The 18631-nt window shown below is 50.9% G+C and overlaps 2 protein-coding genes across 2 annotated transcripts in view; one reads left to right on the forward strand and one right to left on the reverse strand.

Moving 5' to 3' along the window:
* LOC119973832 (ETS domain-containing protein Elk-1-like) overlaps positions 1 to 18631 on the reverse strand; it is a 144992-nt gene that overhangs the window by 31085 nt on the left and 95276 nt on the right. The gene's annotated exons all lie outside the window — the stretch shown is intronic.
* tlr9 (toll-like receptor 9) lies at positions 185 to 16084 on the forward strand. Its single transcript, XM_038812296.1, has 2 exons — positions 185 to 364; positions 11621 to 16084. The coding sequence occupies exons 1-2, from the start codon at positions 362 to 364 to the stop codon at positions 14765 to 14767; spliced, it is 3150 nt and encodes a 1049-aa protein (XP_038668224.1). The 5' UTR covers positions 185 to 361; the 3' UTR covers positions 14768 to 16084.

Here is an 18631-nt window from a genome sequence, read left to right on the forward strand (position 1 = left end):
GGATCCACTGTGGACAGTGGCCAGCGACTGTTCCGGCCATTCTGGAGAGCTGTGTTGTTTTTCTCTGTTCTGAGTGAGAAATGCTTCGGGAGGTCAGCTGCTGAATCTAAAAAGGAACTGCTGCAACAACAAGGGGTTACCAACACTGTTCTGACTATTTCTAAAAGCAGATGAGAAATGAAACTGCAGAAGCAAGCTACAATTTGCAGTCAGTTCCACAAGAGGAAATCCAGCTGGCTGCATTCGATCTCACCCGATCGAATAATTGCATCGAGTTCAGAAGAAGCCCAGCGATTTCAGTAGCTCAAACGGGAGAGCTTTCACGATCGACAGTTTTGGATTTGTGGCAGACACAGAAGAGATGGTAAGTCTATTTGCCATTTCATGACGACGGTAGCTCCTCGCCCAGCTGGGGTCAAGTCAGCTTCTTCTACACGTCCCGGGAAAGCTCCACTTGCAGACGAAATGGGGAAAGTAGCTCTCCAGCTTTGACTTAGCTTCAAAAAGATCAACTTCTAAAGTGAAATAAGTTCATGTATTTGCTATTTTACCCGTGCATTCTCTCCCCTTTCCTTCGAGCTATTTTGAGCCTTGTTCAGCCACGCCTTGCCTAACGGGTGCACTCTAATGCTGCTAAGCTGGGCTCGCTTCCAGCCTCCCATCCTGCACAACGTTAGGGGGTCTTTTACAACCCCCCCCCCCTCCCCCCGCCCCATCACTCCATGCTATACTCTGCTTCGATAAGCTACACATTAACACATGCTAGTTTACATCACCATCCCCAATCTACCCTATGTATTACAGTGTGCCCTGGATAAATGGTACTATGTATATAGAGGGGGGGGGGCAGCATTTAATTTTAAATGACAATCAATTGCACGGATCTTGGGCAGCACAGTAGCACAGTGGTTAGCACAGTTGCTTCACCGCTCCAGGGTCCCAGGTTCGATTCCCGGCTTGGGTCACTGTCTGTGCGGAGTCTGCACGTTCTCCCCGCGTCTGCGTAGTGTTTCCTCCGGGTGCTCCGGTTTCCTCCCACAGTCCAAAGATGTGCAGGTTAGGTGGATTGGCTGTGCTAAAATGCCCTTGGTGTCCAAAAGGGTTGGGTGGGGTTACTGGGTTAGGGTGGTAAGTGTGGGCTCAGGTGGGGGTGCTCTTTCCAAGGGCCGGTGCAGACTCGATGGGCCGAATGGCCTCCTTCTGAACTGTAGATTCGATGATACATAGAGAGAAAGTGCTTCCTTTTAGCAGGCAGAAGTGGCCGTGACCTCTGCATGCCACTGTTTGGAAGGGCATTGGGGAAGAAGGGAGCAGAAGCAAAAATCTCAGCTGGATATCAGAGGGCACAGAGAAAACAGAAACAAGTGAATTGTGCACCTTCTCAGCCCAGAGACTTCCTCTGCAGTTAAGGCAGCAGACTTTGCGGTGCCAGAGTGCGGTTCCTGAGGCACGCCAGGTGACGTTTGACACAGAGTCAGCCACCATGGTGCAAACCACCATCGTAGGAGACAGAAGGCTGCCATAGCACGGCAGCACAGTGCTTAGCACTGTTGCTTCCCAGCGCCAGGGTCCCAGGTTTGATTCCCGGCTTGGGTCACTGTCTGTGATGTGTCTGCACGTTCTCCCCGTGTCGGCGTGGGTTTCCTCCGGGCGCTCCGGTTTCCTCCCACAAGTTCCGAAAGACGTGCTTGATTGGTGATTTGGACCTTCTGAATTCTCCCTCCGTGTACCCAAAACAGGTGCCGGAATGTGGCGACTGGGGGCTTTTCACAGTAACCTCATTGCCGTGTTGAAGTAAGCCTACTTGTGACAATAAAGATTATTATAGATTTCCATTTGTGGAGTTGATCCCCCCTCCCCCCCTCCAACTCTTGAATGCCCAGTTGACGGTGTAAGCCTCTAGTTGTAAGGTTTGTCCCCCTGCGTCTGATCAACTCCACCAATGGAAATCTATAATAAGCTTTATTGTCACAAGTAGGCTTACTTCAACACGGCAATTAAGTTACTGTGAAAAGCCCCCCACCCACCCCTGTACAGAACAGTGAAACAGCAAAAATAAATAAACAAATAAACAAGGAACGTTAGCCAATGAACAATAAACAATAGCCAATAAACAATAATAAAACTCCAACCAAACATTAACAAACCCCTCCCACCCCCCATATCCCCCACCCCCCCCACCTACCAGCCCCCTACATCCCCCTACCTACCCCCCCCACACCCCCCCCCCCCCCCCCCCGCACACACCCACACCCCCCTCATCTGCCACCCCAAATATTGCAAGCCCCCAGCTTGGCTTAACCTTGGAGTTCACTACCCTTGACACCGTCCTCGCTACACCCCTCTAGAACTCCTCCAATGCTGGGCATGCCCAGAACATGTGGGTATGGTTTGCAGGGCCCCCCGAACATCTCACACATCTATCGTCACTCCCAAAGAACTGGCTCAGCCTTGCCCCAGTCATATGCGCCCTGTGCAGTACCTTAAATTGTATCAGGCTAAGCCTGGCGCAAGAGGAGGAAGTATTTACTCTTCCCAAGGCAGTCGCCCACGTATCCTCATCGATCGGCTCCCCCAGTTCCACCTCCCACTTACCTTTTAACTCCTCCACCGAGGCCTCCTCTTCCTCCTGTATCAACTGATAAATGACGAAACCCTGCCCTCTCCAACCCACACCCCCGGCAGCACCCTATCCTGAACCCTGGGCACCGGCAGCAGCGGCAACTCCACCACCTGACGCCTAACGAACGCCCTTACCTGCATATATCGGAAGGTGTTTCTGGGGGGGGGGGGGGGGGGGGGGGGGAGCCCGAATTTCTCCTCCAGTTCCCTAAGGCTCGCGAACTTCCCGTTGGTGAACAGGTCCCCAACCCTCCTAATACCCGCCCTGTACCAGCTCCGGAACCCCCCATCCATTTTCCCGGGGCAAACCAATGGTTCTCCCGTATCGGGGACCACACCGAAGCCCCCACCTCCCCCCTGTGGCGTCTCCATTTACCCCAGATTTTGAGGGTGGCCGCCACCACCGGGCTCGTAGTGTACCTTGTCGGAGGGAGCGGCAGCGACGCCGTCACCAGCACCCCCAGGCTCGTGCCCACACAGGACGCCATCTCCAACCTCTTCCATGCCGCCCCCTCCCTCTCCAGGGGCTGGTTTAGCTCACTGGGCTAAATTGCTGGTTTTTAAAGCAGACCAAGGCAGGCCAGCAGCACGATTCAATTCCCGTACCAGCCTCCCTGAACAGGCACCAGAATGTGGTGACTAGGAGCTTTTCACGGTAACTTCATTGAAGCCTACTCGTGACAATAAGCGATTTTCATTTTTTCCCATTATTTTCATTTCATTACCCACTTGCGTACCATCGCCACGTTGGCAGCCCAGTAATACCCGCAGAGGTTGGGCAACGCCAGCACCCCCCCCCCCCCCCCCCCCCCCGTCCCTGCTCCGCTCCAAAAACACCCTCGGGGTCTTCTTAGCCCACACTAAACCCAATATTACTCCTGTTAACCCGTTTAAAAAAGGTCTTAGAGATCAGGATGGGGAGGCACTGAAACAAAAACAGAAACAGCGGGAGCACTGTCATTTTAATGGGCTGCACCCTACCCGGGAGAGCGGCAGCATATCCCGCCTTTTGAATTCCTCCTCCATTTGTTCCACCAGCCTCTTCAAGTTGAGCTTATGCAGGGCCCCCCAGCTTCTAGCCACCTGCACCCCCAGGTATCTAAACCTCCTCTCTGCCCTTTTTAGCGGAAGCTCACCAATCCCCCTCTCCTGGTCTCCCAGGTGCACCACGAACAGCTCACTCTTCCCCATGTTAAGCTTATACCCGGAGAAATCCCCAAACTCCCTGAGGATCCTCAACACCTCCGGCATTCCCCCCACCGGGTCCGCCACATACAATAGCAGATCGTCTGCAACACAACGATATCCGGTGTTCCGCCCCACCCCCGCGCACCAACCCCCTCCAGTCCCTAGACTCCCTCAAGGCCATGGCCAGGGGCTCAATCGCCAGCGCAAAGAGCAGGGGGGATAGAGGACACCCCTGCCTCGTTCCACGGTATAGCCGGAAATATTCCGACCTCCTCCTGTTCATGGCCACACACGCCACCGGGGCCTCATACAGCAGCCTCACCCAGCTGACGAACCCCTCCCCAAACCCAAACCTTCTCAACACCACCCACAGGTATCCCCACTCCACCCTATCGAAGGCCTTCTCCGCGTTCATAGCTACCACTACCTCCGCCTCCCCCTCCACCGCCAGCATCATAATTACATTTAGGAGCCTGCGTACGTTGGTATTCAGCTGCCTCCCTTTCACAAAACCCATCTGATCCTCGTGCATAATCTCCGGGACAGAGTCCTCGATCCTCATGGCCAATATCTTTGCCAGCAGTTTTGCATCTACATTAAGAAGTGAAATCGGCCTATACGACCCGCACTGCAAAGGGTCCTTGTCCCGCTTCCAGATCAGGGAGTTCAGCGCCCTAGACATTGTTGGGGACAGGACACCCCCCCCCCCCCCCCTTGCCTCATTGAAAGTCCTAACCAGCAGCAGGCCCAACAGGTCCACGTATTTCCTGTAGAATTCCACCAGGAACCTATCTGGTCCTGGTGCCTTCCCCGCCTGCCTGCTCCCTGGTCCCTTAACCAGTTCCTCCAACCCATCCGTCGGCCCCCAGCCCCGCCACCCGTTCCTCCTCTACCCTCGGGAACCTTAGCCGGTCCAGAAAATGACCCATCCCCGCCTCCTCCGATGGGGGCTCAGACCGATACAGTCCCTCATAGAAGTCCCTGAAGACCCAGTTAATCCCCACCGCACTGCGCACCGTGCCCCTCCCCCTCCTTCCCTCACTCCCCCAATCTCCCTCGCTGCCTCCCGCTTCCTAAGCTGGTGTGCCAACATCCTGCTGGCCTTCTCGCCATACTCATACACCGCCCCTTGCGCCTTCCTCCACTGCGCCTCCGCCTTCCTGGTGGTCAACAAGTCAAATCCAGCCTGAAGGCTGCACCACTCTCTGAGTAACCCCTCCTCGGGGGCCTCGGAGTACCTCCTATCTATCCTAACCATCTCCCCCACTAGCCTCTCCCTCTCTCTCCTCTCCTTCCCTTCTTTATGGGCCCTGATGGAGATCAGCTCCCCCCTGACCACCGCCTTCAGTGCCTCCCAGACCACCCCTCCTTGCACCTCCCCGTTATCATTGGTCTCCAAGTATCTCTCTATACAACCCGGACCCGCCCGCTAACCTCTTCATCCGCCAACAGCCCCACCTCCAAGCGCCACCGCGGGCGCTGGTCCCTCTCCTCCCCCAGCTCGAGGGCATGGTTAGAGATGACTATCGGCCAGTACTCCGTGTCCTCTACCCTCGGAATCAGCGCCTGGCTCATTATAAAAAAGTCAATCCGAGAGTAGGCCTTATGAACACTGGAGAAGAATGAGAATTCCCTGCCCCCCCCACCCCCCCACCACATCTGGTCCATAAACTCCCTCAGCACCTTGGCCACCGCCGGCCTGCTGCCCGTCCTCGACCTAGAGCGATCTAATGCCGGGTCCAGCACTGTGTTAAAGTTCCCCCCCCCCCCCAAGTATCAAGCCCCCTGTCTCTAAATCCGGGATCCGGCCCAGCATGTGCCGCATAAACCCCGCATCGTCCCAATTCGGAGCGTATACCCCTTCCTTAGCCTTACCTGATCTGCCACCCGTAGATGCGTTTCCTGAAGCATGACCACATCTGCGGGCAGCACGGTAGCATTGTGAATAGCACAATTGCTTCACAGCTCTAGGGTGCCAGGTTCGATTCCGGCTTGGATCACTGTCTGTGTGGTGACTGCACATCCTCCCCGTGTGTGCGTGGGTTTCCTCCGGGTGCTCCGGTTTCCTCCCACAGTCCAAAGATGTGCAGGTTAGGTGGATTGGCCATGCTAAATTGCCCTTAGTGTTGGGTGGGGTTACTGGGTTATGGGGATAGGGTGGAGGTGTTGACCTTGGGTAGGGTGCTCTTTCCAGGAGCCAGTGCAGACTCGATGGGCTGAATGGCCTCCTTCTGCACTGTAAATTCTATGATTAAAAAAGAATGATAATCTGCCTTTAGCCCCTTCAGATGCGCGAACACACGGACCCGTTTGACCGGCCCGGTCAGGCCTCTTACGTACCAGGTTATCAGCTGGATCAGGGGTCTACCAGCCCCCCTCCCCAGCCGACTAGCCATAACCCTTCCTAGGCCAGCCACGTGCCCGCGCCCCCCGAACTTCTCGTTGCGCCCAGCGGCAGACCCCCGCCCCGACCTCCTCTACAAACTCCAGCTCCCCCTTGGCCATTCCACCAGCAACCCAGTTTCCCCCCCCCCAACTCCCTTCCCCCCCCCCCAGCCAGGTTTCCCCCTAGCTGCATTGCCCCCTGCATCGCTCCTGTCCATCAGCGGGCAATCCCCGTCCCCCCCCAACCCCACCCCTTCCACTCTCAGCGCGGGAAGAAAGCCCGCTCTTTCAGCACCGCCCCCGCCTCTTTCCATCCTTAGTGCGGGAAAGGTGTCCGCGTTTTCTGCCCGTCCGACTCCGTCCCCTCTGGCATAGTTTCCCTTCCAGGCCCAGTCCCAATACCTCCGGCTCAGGCCCCCCCCCCCCCCCCCCCCCCCCCCCCGCGAGGCCCCATCCCCAATTCCAGCCACCAACGCCCACAGGCTTTTACCTGTCCAATCCCCTGCAGGCCTGCCCGACAGGCAAAGGAGACACAGTGATCAACCCAACCATAAAATCGCCCCCAAAACACAACACAACAGTCCCGACCACCCCCTCCCCCCCGCCAGCGTCCCCTCGTCCACAGTCCTCAGTCCGAGTCCAGCTTTTCAGTTTGAATAAAGATCCACGCCTCTTATGGCGTATCAAAATAGTAATGACGATCTCTGTAGGTAACCCACAGCCGCGCAGGCTGCAACACGCCGAACTTCACCCCTCTCCGGTGCAGCACCGCCTTAGCCCAGTCGTACCCGGCCCTCTTCTTAGCCACCTCCGCACTCCAGTCCTGATAAATCCGGATCTCTGCGTTCTCCCACCTGCTGCTCCGCTCCTTCTTGGCCCACCTCAGCACACATTCTCTGTCCGCAAACCGATGGAACCGCACCAGCACCGCCCGCGGCTGCTCACTGGGCTTGGGCCTCCTCGTCGGTACTCGATGGGCCCCCTCTAGCTCCAGGAGCCCCTGGAAGGACCCAGCGCCCATCAGCATATTCTGCATGGTGACCACATAGGCACCCACATCTGAACCTTCCAGCCCCTCCGGGAGACCCAGTATACGCAGGTTCTTTCTCCTCAACCAGTTCGCCATGCCCTCGGGCCTTGCCTGCCATTTCTTATGGAGCGCTTCGTGCGTCTCCACCTTCACCGCCAGGCCCAAGATCTCGTCTTCATTCTCCGAGACCTTTTGTCGGACCTCCCGGTTCGCCGCCCCTTGGGCCATCTGGGTCTCAAGCAGCTTATCAATTGAGGCCTTCATCTAAGAGCTCTGACTTCAGGTCCGTGAAGCAGCGCTTGAGAAACTCCTGCTGCTCCTGTGACCACTGCTCCCACGCTGCCTGGTCTCCACCCGCCGCCATCTTAGCCTTCCTTCCTCGCATCTGTCTCTGCTCCAACTCCACTTTCTTCGCCGCTCCACTCCTTGTCCAATCCATACAATTCCGGGGGAATAATGTTATCCCCTTCCCACACTGGGGATCGTCGAAAAAGTGCCGGTGGGGGCCCTAAAAAGAGCCCGAAAGTCCAATTCTAGCGGGAGCTGCCGAATGTGCGACTTAGCTCCGCATAGCCGCAAACGGAAGTCTATTTTTAAGTTTTAGTGTACAGAGTCCACTCTGTATTCTTCCTGAAATGCATCACCCTGGTGGATTGCATTATCCGCAGCTATGTGTCGCAGATTAGACACGCTTAACCTGTTGGAACCAACAATTCTACGGACACGTGCTTGTAGGATTAGAATAGTGGTTTTAATATACTCACAACAGAGCCAGCCTATTAGCCATTGAACTTTCGGTGAACTGGCCGGCTGACCATGTGGCACTGACCTTTATACAGCAGCTTCCGGGGGAGGAGTCCTGGGCAGAGCCAAGGGAGAAGCCTCGTACAACTCGAGCTTTGAGGCTGAGGCTTTCTTCGCCAGACACACTCTGGCATAGTGTCCTTTTCACCCGCAGCTGCTGCAGGTCGCGTTGCGGGCCGGGCAGTGCTGCCACGGGTGCTAGCTTTGGCCACAGAAATGGCAGGCTGGAGCAGCCGAGTAGCTGGCTGGGGCAGCAGAGTAACTGGCTGGGGCAGCAGAGTAACTGGCTGGAGCAGCTGAGTAGCTGGCTGGAGCAGCTGAGTAGCTGGCTGGGGCAGCAGAGTAGCAGGCTGGGGCAGCAGAGTAACTGGCTGGGGCAGCAGAGTAACTGGCTGGAGCAGCTGAGTAGCTGGCTGGAGCAGCCGAGTAGCAGGCTGGAGCAGCCGAGTAGCAGGCTGGGGCAGCAGAGTAGCAGGCTGGGGCAGCAGAGTAACTGGCTGGAGCAGCTGAGTAGCTGGCTGGAACAGCCGAGTAGCTGGCTGGGGCAGCAGAGTAACTGGCTTTGGCAGCGCGGTAGCTGGGGGGCCATGCGGCACAGGCTTGGGGGGACTGTTGGTCGGTGGTCCACGATGAGGTCGCGGGGTCCGCGGGAAACGAGGTGAGGCTGCGGAAGGAAACTTCCATAGTGGTAGCAGCCTCCACAGTAGTGTCTAAGTCCTGGGCCCCCTTTTCTAGCAGTCTTTGGCGCACATAGTTAGACCTAAGGCCCGCCACGAAAACGTCCCGCACAGCAAGCTCCCTATAGAACATAGAACATAGAACAGTACAGCACAGAACAGGCCCTTCGGCCCTCGATGTTGTGCCGAGCAATGATCACCCTACTCAAACCCACGTATCCACCCTATACCCGTAACCCAACAACCTCCCCCTTAACCTTACTTTTTAGGACACTAAGGGCAATTTAGCCTGGACAATCCACCTAACCCGCACATCTTTGGACTGTGGGAGGAAACCGGAGCATCCGGAGGAAACCCACGCACACACGGGGAGGACGTGCAGACTCCGCACAGACAGTGACCCAAGCCGGGAATCGGACCTGGGACCCTGGAGCTGTGAAGCATTTATGCTAACCACCATGCTGCCCTATGTTCAGCCGCGGTAATGGCTTGATAATTACAGTCATTGGAAAGATTGTTCAATTCCCTTACAAACTCGGCTAGCGTTTCTGTAGGCCGCTGACGGTGGGTCGTAAACACGTGGCGTGCATAAACCTCGTTAATGGGCCTAACGTACATTTTGTCCAATATTGCCAGCGCTGCGGTGTAAGAACCGGCCGGATTTAGATGTGTGGAGATTCTGTGGCTTACCCTCGCGTGCAGTAGGATGAGTTTTTGTTCCTCCGTTGTTCCGGCGGTGCTGGCTTCTGCCAGGTAGGCTTTAAAACATCTCAGCCAGTGGGAAAAAATTTCCTTAGCCTCTGCATCCTCTGGGTCGAGTTCTAGGCGTCTGGGCTTGAGGGCTGCTTCCATGATTTCTTCTACTGTTTCCCGAGTATAGTAAATTGTTGGAACCAACAATTCTACGGACACGTGCTTGTAGGATTAGAATAGCAGTTTTAATATACTCACAACAGAGCCAGCCTATTAGCCATTGAACTTTCGGTGAACTGGCCGGCTGACCATGTGGCACTGACCTTTATACAGCAGCTTCCGGGGGAGGAGTCCTGGGCAGGGCCAAGGGAGAAGCCCCGCACAAGTCGAGCATTCCCAGAGCTACTCCCCCTGGAGGACAGGTAGTGCAACTGCACTTACAATATAGACACATGTATATACAGATTATAATCCGGTGTGAATCACATTCACCACACCTCCTCAAGCACCTCTTCTCCACCATCCAACTCAATGGGAGTGAACTTGTACAGTAACATTCTTACCTGTTCAGACGTAGTTTATCTTCCTGCTCCCATATCTTTACTTCTGAAGCCCCCAATGATATCCAAGTCCCTGAATGATTCCTCTTCCACACAGAGCATCATTGAAAGCAGGGCCAATTACACCCCCCTTGTTGCAGGACACCCTTCCACCATTTGCGAAACATCAACCAATTAATCTGCACCACTTTATCCTCAGGACAGATAATCCATCATTATATGATCTGTTTTTTAAGTGATGTTGGGTGAGAAATATAGATATATATATATATTTGAGGGAGCGCAGCGAAGGTTTAACAGGCTGGTTGCTGGGATGGCAGGACTGTCATAGGAGGATAGACTAAGTCGGTCAGGATTACATTCACTGGAGTTTAGAAGAGTGAGAGGGGATCTCATTGAAACTTATTAAATTCTAATAGGATTAGACAGGGGCGATTCAGGAAGAATGTTCCCGATGGTGGGGGAGTCCAGAACTAGGGGTCATAGTTTGAGGATAAGGGGTCAACCTTTGAGGACTGAGGTGAGGAGAACTTTCTTCACCCAGAGAGTGGTGAATCTGTGGAATTTGCTACCATAGAAAGTAGTTGAGGCCAAAACGGTGTGTAGTTTGAAGAAGGAGTTCGATATAGCTCTTGGGGCTGAAGGGGTCAAAGGATATGGAGGGAGGAAGGCGGGATCAGGGTATTGAACGTGATGATCAGACATGATCATAATGAATGGCGGAACAGGCTCGAAGGGCCGAATGGCCTCCTCCTGTTTCTATTTGTTATGTTTCTATGTCCAGGACACCAGGGGAAATTCCCCTGTACTTCTTCAGTTTAAGAGTAACATCTCTAAGTTACTTTGTGGCCCATTTTTCAGGGAGTTTCCCGCTAGCTCTGCTGGCGAGTGTCCTACCGCTGTGGGCCCTGGGGAGCTCCTCACCAGTTTAGCCCACCCTTAGAATTTTGTTTTTAGCACTGGGGAGCGGAACTCAGAGACCAAGCCGCCGTTTTCAAAAGGTGCCCTGATCTCTAAGTGAGCTTGTGTGGCTCCCTACGCACCCCCCCCCCCAACCCATGGGAAATGTCACCCCTCACACACATGGACGTTACTCCGCACCCCCCAAGTGAGGACACCCTGCTATAGGGTCCCTGAGGGGACCCCCCTCTTCAGGTACCCCAATCCTCCTTACAGCGCCCTCTCCATTCCAGGACCTCCGCCCCATCACTCCTCCAACCTCCCAGAGGTCCCTACTTACCTGCCCTACATTCTCCCACCCTTCAAACCCCCCCCCCCCACTCATTTCATGGGCATGGCCCCCCCTCGGCCCCGACCGTTGGCAGTGCCACCACTGGCATTCAGGCAGTGCTCCTGCTGTCTTGGCAGTGCCTGGGTGCCAGCTGGACAGTGCCAAGGTGCCCGCGTTCCAGGGGGGAGAGCTAGGGGGCCACCCCTGCACTTACCCTGACCACCCTGGGGTCTCTGGTGGACCAGAGAGTGTAGTGCCACCATTAGTGGCTGAAAACCCTTGGAAACGACGTGAACGCACAAGCTTATAATTCAAAATTAAATGTACAATTGACTGAGCTGCTATTGGCACAGGGAAGCACACTACAGAGAAATGATGTTTCACAAGATAAGGATAATAAAAATTTAATTCCCATTTTGCTTTACGACAGGATGTTTGCAAGAATTGCTGGGTTGCAATATTGCTTGTCGTCTTCAATTGCATCCTTGCTTGGTGTCGCTTTCCGAGTTACCTGCCATGCGATGGTGCTGGGATGTCCAGGAACATTGACTGTAGCAACAGGGGCTTAACGTCAGTGCCAATAATCAAATCTGGGAATGTAACCACCCTGCTGCTGAATTCAAATTCCCTTCAAGAGATTAAGAACCGTGCATTCTCTGGCATCCCAAACCTCGAGACACTCGACCTGAGTAACAACTGTAATCCAGGGAAACTCCGCACACCTGATCAAGCATGCAAACTGACCATCGAATCGGGAGCCTTCCTTCACCTGCACAGACTAAAAATAATTAAGCTCACAGGAAACAGCCTAACCAGAATCCCGCCACTGCCTGCCACCCTCACTGGCTTGAGCTTGGCTCTCAACAATATAGTCAACCTGCAGTTTAGCAATGTCTCCAAGCCGGTAAACCTGGAGTTTCTGAACGTCAGCCAGAACTGTTTTTACCGAAATCCCTGTAATACCTCATTGGCCATCGCAGAGGGCATCTTTGAGGGCATGCACAGGCTACGCATACTGATCATGGACTTCAATAACATGACAGTCGTACCCAGGGGTCTGCCACCATCCTTGACAAACCTGAGCCTCTCGGAGAATAAAATCTCCCACATTTCATCCGAGGATTTCAAAGATCTCACTCAGCTGGAACTGCTTTCCCTGGCATGGAACTGCCAACGATGCGATCATGCTGCACAACCCTGTTTCCCATGCAAAGGCAACAAATCGATTGAGCTGGACCCGGAAGCCTTCCTCCATCTTCGAAAGCTGAAGGTGCTAATCCTCAGAGGCAACTCTCTGAGGCACCTGGATGACAGATTGTTCCAATCCCTAGAAAGCTTGCAGAAACTTGATCTATCAGACAACTTTCTTGCCCATGAAATTCAAAATGCCACATTTTTTGAAAGCTTGCACAAGCTGCAAGACCTCAACTTAATGTTTAACTATGAACATTTGAGAACCTTTGACAGACTGCGCCTACCCCCTTCTTTTCAGAATCTGACGTCCTTAAGAAAGTTTCAAATCGATGGCTATTTCTTTCGCAAGTTAGACAAAGATGGTATACATTCCCTGCTCAAACTTCCTAACCTTAAGTCTGTCAACTTCCGAATGAATTTTATAAAGGAGGTCGACTTGAGACTCTTTGAAAATGTCAAGACGTTGAAATTCATTGGGTTGTCTGAAAATGAAATCACTTTTTCACAGTGTAACTGCAGCCAACGTGATGGCGAAAATAGCAGAAATAAGGCCCATTCCACCAGCTATCTTCAGCACCGAATCCCAGAAAGAAGAGGTGAGTACCTCGAGGAGACTAGGCCCGAAGGAGTTAAGCCTTCCCAGGCCTATTTTTTCCAAAGTTGTTCCTTCTTGGTGAAGACATTTGATTTGTCATCCAATAACATTGCAGATATTAAACCAGAGAATTTCGAAGGACTGGAAGACATTGAATGTCTATTGTTGTCCTGCAATTATATGACACAGGCTCTAAACGGCTCACAGTTCAACAGATTGAAAAAACTGAAGTACCTGGACCTTGCCCACAACAGAATTGATTTTTACTCTGACACAGCGTTCTCTGAGATCCCGATGCTGGAGGTGTTAGATCTCAGTTACAACAGTTACACTTTTGAAATGAACGGTATGGGACATAGCTTCAACTTCATCGAGAAGCTCACTTCTCTTCGCCACTTGAGTCTGGCACATAACCGAATAGCAAGACGGATATCAAGCGAGTTACACAGCAGCTCTCTCAATGTGTTAAACTTTACGGGCAACAACTTGAACCTGATGTGGGAAAGTGGAGCAAACACATATTTGGATTTTTTCTACAACCTTAAAAATTTAACGCTCCTGGACATCTCGAACAATATGTTGGAGACAGTGCCTCCAGAAGCCCTGGTTCGATTCCCGCCGAGCCTGAAAATACTTTACGTCAACCACAATCAGATCGACTTTTTCAACTGGGCCAACCTGACACTGCTGGTGAACCTGGAACATCTGGACTTGAGCCACAATTTGCTACATCGGCTGCCCAAAGAACCATGTCACTTTCACAAGGCATTTTCCAAACTTGTCCTGCGCAACAATAAGATAACAACACTTCACAGTGCATTTTTCTCTAAAATCAAAGCAATGCGTCATCTTGACTTAAGCTACAATAGTATAAAAACAATACATCAGAACAGTTTCCCCTCTCAGTTACTGGGTAATTTGAAAGTGCTAGCTCTGAGCAACAACCCTTTTAGTTGCACCTGCGAAGCAGACTGGTTCATCCACTTCATCGCAGACACCAATGTGACCCTGCCACATCTCGCCACGAGGTGGAAATGTGAGTTTCCAGAGTCTCAACAGGGGAAAATCTTCATTTCGACAGATCCCCTTTCTTGCCAGAAGGCGGATGGAAGCATGAGCTTTGTCTTGTCTTTCCTGGCAACAGTACTTTTCACAGCCCTCCCGATATTAAATAAGCTGTTTGGTTGGGATTTCTGGTACACTTTCTACATCTGCGCTGCCAAATTACAAGGCAGTTCAACAATCGAGTCCGAGAGCCTGCAGTATGACGCTTTCATAGTTTTCGACGCCACATGCAAAGCAGTAGCTGACTGGGTCTACCAGGAGCTTGTAGTCAATCTGGAGAGCAAGGGGGCACGTGGTTTCAAGCTGTGCCTTGAGGAGAGAGATTGGATTCCTGGCAAGTCATCAATAGAGAACTTGTATGACGCCATTTACCAAAGTAGGAAAACAATCTTCATACTGACAAACTCTTATTTTGTAAGCGGACAATTAAGGCAGGCCTTCTTTGTTGCACATCAGCGGCTATTGGATGAGAAGGCGGATGTCATTCTCTTGGTCCTTTTAGATCAATCCTTGAGGAAGTCAAAGTACCTGCAGTTGCGCAAGAGGTTATGCAAGGCCTCTGTCCTAAGCTGGCCCCACAATCCTCGTGCAGAACCCTACTTCTGGCTCAAACTGCAGAAAGTATTGACCAGAGGCAACAGCTTGCAATATGATCCAAATTTCAGCGAGAGTTTTTTACCCTTCGAATATAATTTACAAAGCGTCTTGTGGCAAAAATCTTAACTTGAGGAACATCAAGGACAGAACGTGGTGGCAAGATCAACCCCAGCAACAGTGCTGGCAAATCTAGACATTCTACACCAAAGCAATAAGTTACTTTGCTGGTTGCCTATAAAAATGTGCGCCACCTTCCCAAAACACTCTCTGCAATTTTTCTCATGAAACGATAGGATAACAAAACTCACCATAGGCTTACTCTTTCAGTATTGTCGGAGTTAATGGGACTACGTCGCCAGGCATTGCTGGCTGCACACTTACCAAGGTGATGCCAGTCAATAATTCACCTCCCTTAGAGCCCTGAGGGATGCATAGAGTTATTGAAATGTTAAAAGAAATCGTGTCAGAACTACTGTTACAGTAGCGAAACTAAGAGAGTGATGAAGGAAAAGGAGAAAATCTGAAGAACAAAAGACTTGATAAGAAATACAGCCTAAAATGTGTTATTTTCATGCTGTGTTTACAATTACTGGCTTGCCATTGAAATTTTAAAATTACTCCTGAGAGATCTGGAGGGGGAATTTTGACTTTGGGCGATCGTTTGGAATCAATGGTAAGGAGGTATCAGGAGAGGTGTAGAGTGGGAGGCTAAATTAATATTGCCTGTTTCACACCATCACCCCAAGTCAAAATGGCCGCCTACATGGTCTCTGACTAACATCTTCTACAGACAGCCCAGATGAGATAGAGAACTCATTCAGACGTGCTGGCCCTATCCCTCCACAGTACATCCTGAGCTGCCCTGGAAATAGAATTTGAACTCATTGTTTTGTCATTTATTTTATCATCTCTCTGTTTGCTTTTAATTCCTGTGTCGGCTTGATTTTAGGTTCTGTTATATTATCCCAGAACCTTGCAGCAGCAAATTGTCCTTAAAGGTATTGCTAAAGAGAAGGGTCGTTGGGGGGAGGTGTTGCCAATATTACAGGTTCACCGCTTGCTGCATTCAGCTGCATTGGATTTTAAATAGTCCTGTTGAATGACAGTCCGAACCCCAAGGTCCCAGTAAAGGCTACTTGGAATGGACATCATAAAATGTGACTAGTTCCTGATTTGCGTTTTCCATGTCCCACAGGTGTCAGAAATTCACACATCAATCACCATAGATGAGACAATGGTGCATGGGTACCCTATAGCAATCCAAGTCAGAATCCAACATGCAATGTAATCACAGATTTATTTTTATATAGATTGTTTTTGTGTCGCTGTTGCTTAGCTGCGTTTGTATATTCAAAGGCAGTTATCATCAGCCACTTTTCATCATTTTTGTATTCCTTTGAGGATATGTAAAATTAAATGAAGGGAGTTAAATCCCTGCCTGATCTCTCTCTCTATTTCTTTCTGTGCAATGCCCTGTCTGCCAAGTGGACTTTCTACCATCTCATCAGCATGTCAAGCTGCAAGATTGATTACAGCAACCCAGTCACAAACCGCAATCTCGCCTTTTTTGCCAGCATCATATCCGTAGAAATCATGGGAAAGAGAGGCCATCTATCTATCCCCTCAAACCAGTTCCGTCAGTCAATTGGATCATTGCTGATCGATATTTTACCTCCACCTGCACTTAGTTTCATATTGCTTAATGTTCTTGCCCAACAAACATTTTCCAGCCTTAATCCTGAAGTTTATAATTGACCCCCACCCTCAATTGTTCCTCGGGAGGAAAATATTGCAGATTTCCGCCTGCCTTCGTGAAGAATTGCTTCCAAACAGTCATCCTAGACTTCCAAACATCACCCTTGAATGTCCCAGCTCCAATTTTAAGGGTCTCTCCCCCCCCCCCCCCCCCCTCCCTGTAGCGGACTCACTCCATATCTACCCTATCAAATGCTTTAATCATTTTAAACACCTCCATGTGGTTCATCAATGACATGATGAAGTTGTTTAGAGGTGACGAGAGTTCAGAGAAACTAGAGCTGGATTTTCACTGCCTGGATTGGGTTGGAACGAAGGCAGGTGACAAAAAACATGTGCCGAAGTTATGTGCAAGTGTGAAGACGTTGGGTAGGACATGGACTGCTCTACCAGAAACAGTGATGGAAACAGCATCCATATTAGCTTTTAAAAGGAAGATGCCCCAATATTTCAAGCAGAATGGATAGATAAATAAATATGTACTGGGAAGGAAGAAAGGAAGCTGTCAAAATCGCAATAGACCGCATATAAAATGCTCTGGGATTGAATATTCCCGGATATTTTCCCGATCCGACCATTTACCTCAAGGAGTTAGCAGTTTGACTTAGTTATAATACAGAATCAAAGGACCTACATGTACTTCGTATGAGGTTCAACTTCTGTCAGTGGATGATTAGATTTCAAACTATCCAGGCAGCACGGTGGCCTAGTGGGTTAGCACTGTGGCCTCACGGCGCCGAGGTCCCAGGTTCGATCCCGGCTCTGGGTCACTGACCGTGTGGAGTTTGCACATTCTCCCCGTGTTTACGTGGGTTTCGCCCCCACAGCCCAAAGATATGCAGGGTAGGTGGATTGGCCACGCTAAATTGCCTCTTAATTGGAAAAATTGAATTGGGTATTCTAAATTTATTTTAAAAAGATTTCGAACTATCCAACCACTGTGATTGTACCATAACTTAACTCAATGTGTAAGATATTTTACCCAGCCCACCTTTTAAATGCTCATGATTGCAATCCACTTGTGTTACACACACTTTGCATAGATTTGTAAGTGTTAGCCACTGTGTAATCTTCTGCATTGTGCTGATATTGCTTTGTTTCAAATTATACATAACTCCGCAATCTGTCCAAAAGGTCAAATAGCTACTCAAAACACATAAGCCACAGTAAAATATATCACCAACAGATCTTCCAAAAAGCAGACATTTCAAAACTGATCTAATTAACAACACTTGGAGACATTATGGACTGGATTCTCCCTCGGCGGGATTGTCCGCTTTGCTGGCAGTGCACTCATGCCCACGGATTTCCCAACGGCGTCGGGGTGCCCACAATGAGAAACCCCATTGGCCGGCTGCCGGGACGGAGGGTCCTGCTGTGGGCGGGCGCACGCCGCCCCCGTTTGGAAGAATCTCGCCCTATAAATTAAGTGTCTGATTTAATTACGAACTCACATTATGGTGCAAAGTCTGAGTCAATGAGCTAATCATGCTTCCCATCCGGGAAGAGTTGTCATCAGGAGATGACCATGCACCGTTCATGTCCCACCTAGCTAACCAGAAATCAATCATGCACTACATGGACCGATCATTGGGATGCCACTGGTCAGGCTGTGGTGGTGATTTGGAAAGGGTTAATAAGACCTGCTTGCCAGTGATAAACAGGCACAGAAAGAAGACAGAAGTTAGAAGAAAGAAGAATTTCAGAGAGGGAGAACTCCCCGACGGACTGATATTCAATATTGCACCATGGCAGGGCTGCGTTTACTATCTGGTTAAGTGTCATTTCTGCTGTCATTTTGATAACTCACTACATTGGTGAATCTTATTTGAACACTTGTACCTGGAGTAGCCTTTTACTTAGCTGGACCCCGAGTCTTACAATTAAAGTTAAATTGGGATTTCAGAATCCAATACAGAACTATAGAAACCCCAGAGCAGCAACAATCGATTCATTTTTCCAGGTTTTCAGTAGATCAGCAACAACAACTTGCATTTATATGAATGAATGAAATGAAAATCGCTTATTGTCACGAGTAGGCTTCAATTAAGTTACTGTGAAAAGCCCCTAGTCGCCACATTCCGGCGTCTGTTCGGGGAGGTTGGTACGGGAATTGAACCGTGCTGCTGGCCTGCCTTGGTCTGCTTTAAAAGCCAGCGATTTAGCCCAATGTGCTAAACCAGCGCCCGGTATAATCCCTTTAAAACATTAAAACTTCCAAAGGCACTTGGCAGG

This window comes from Scyliorhinus canicula, chromosome 11 (genome assembly GCF_902713615.1).
Source record: "Scyliorhinus canicula chromosome 11, sScyCan1.1, whole genome shotgun sequence".
Classification (NCBI taxonomy): Eukaryota; Metazoa; Chordata; class Chondrichthyes; order Carcharhiniformes; family Scyliorhinidae; genus Scyliorhinus; species Scyliorhinus canicula.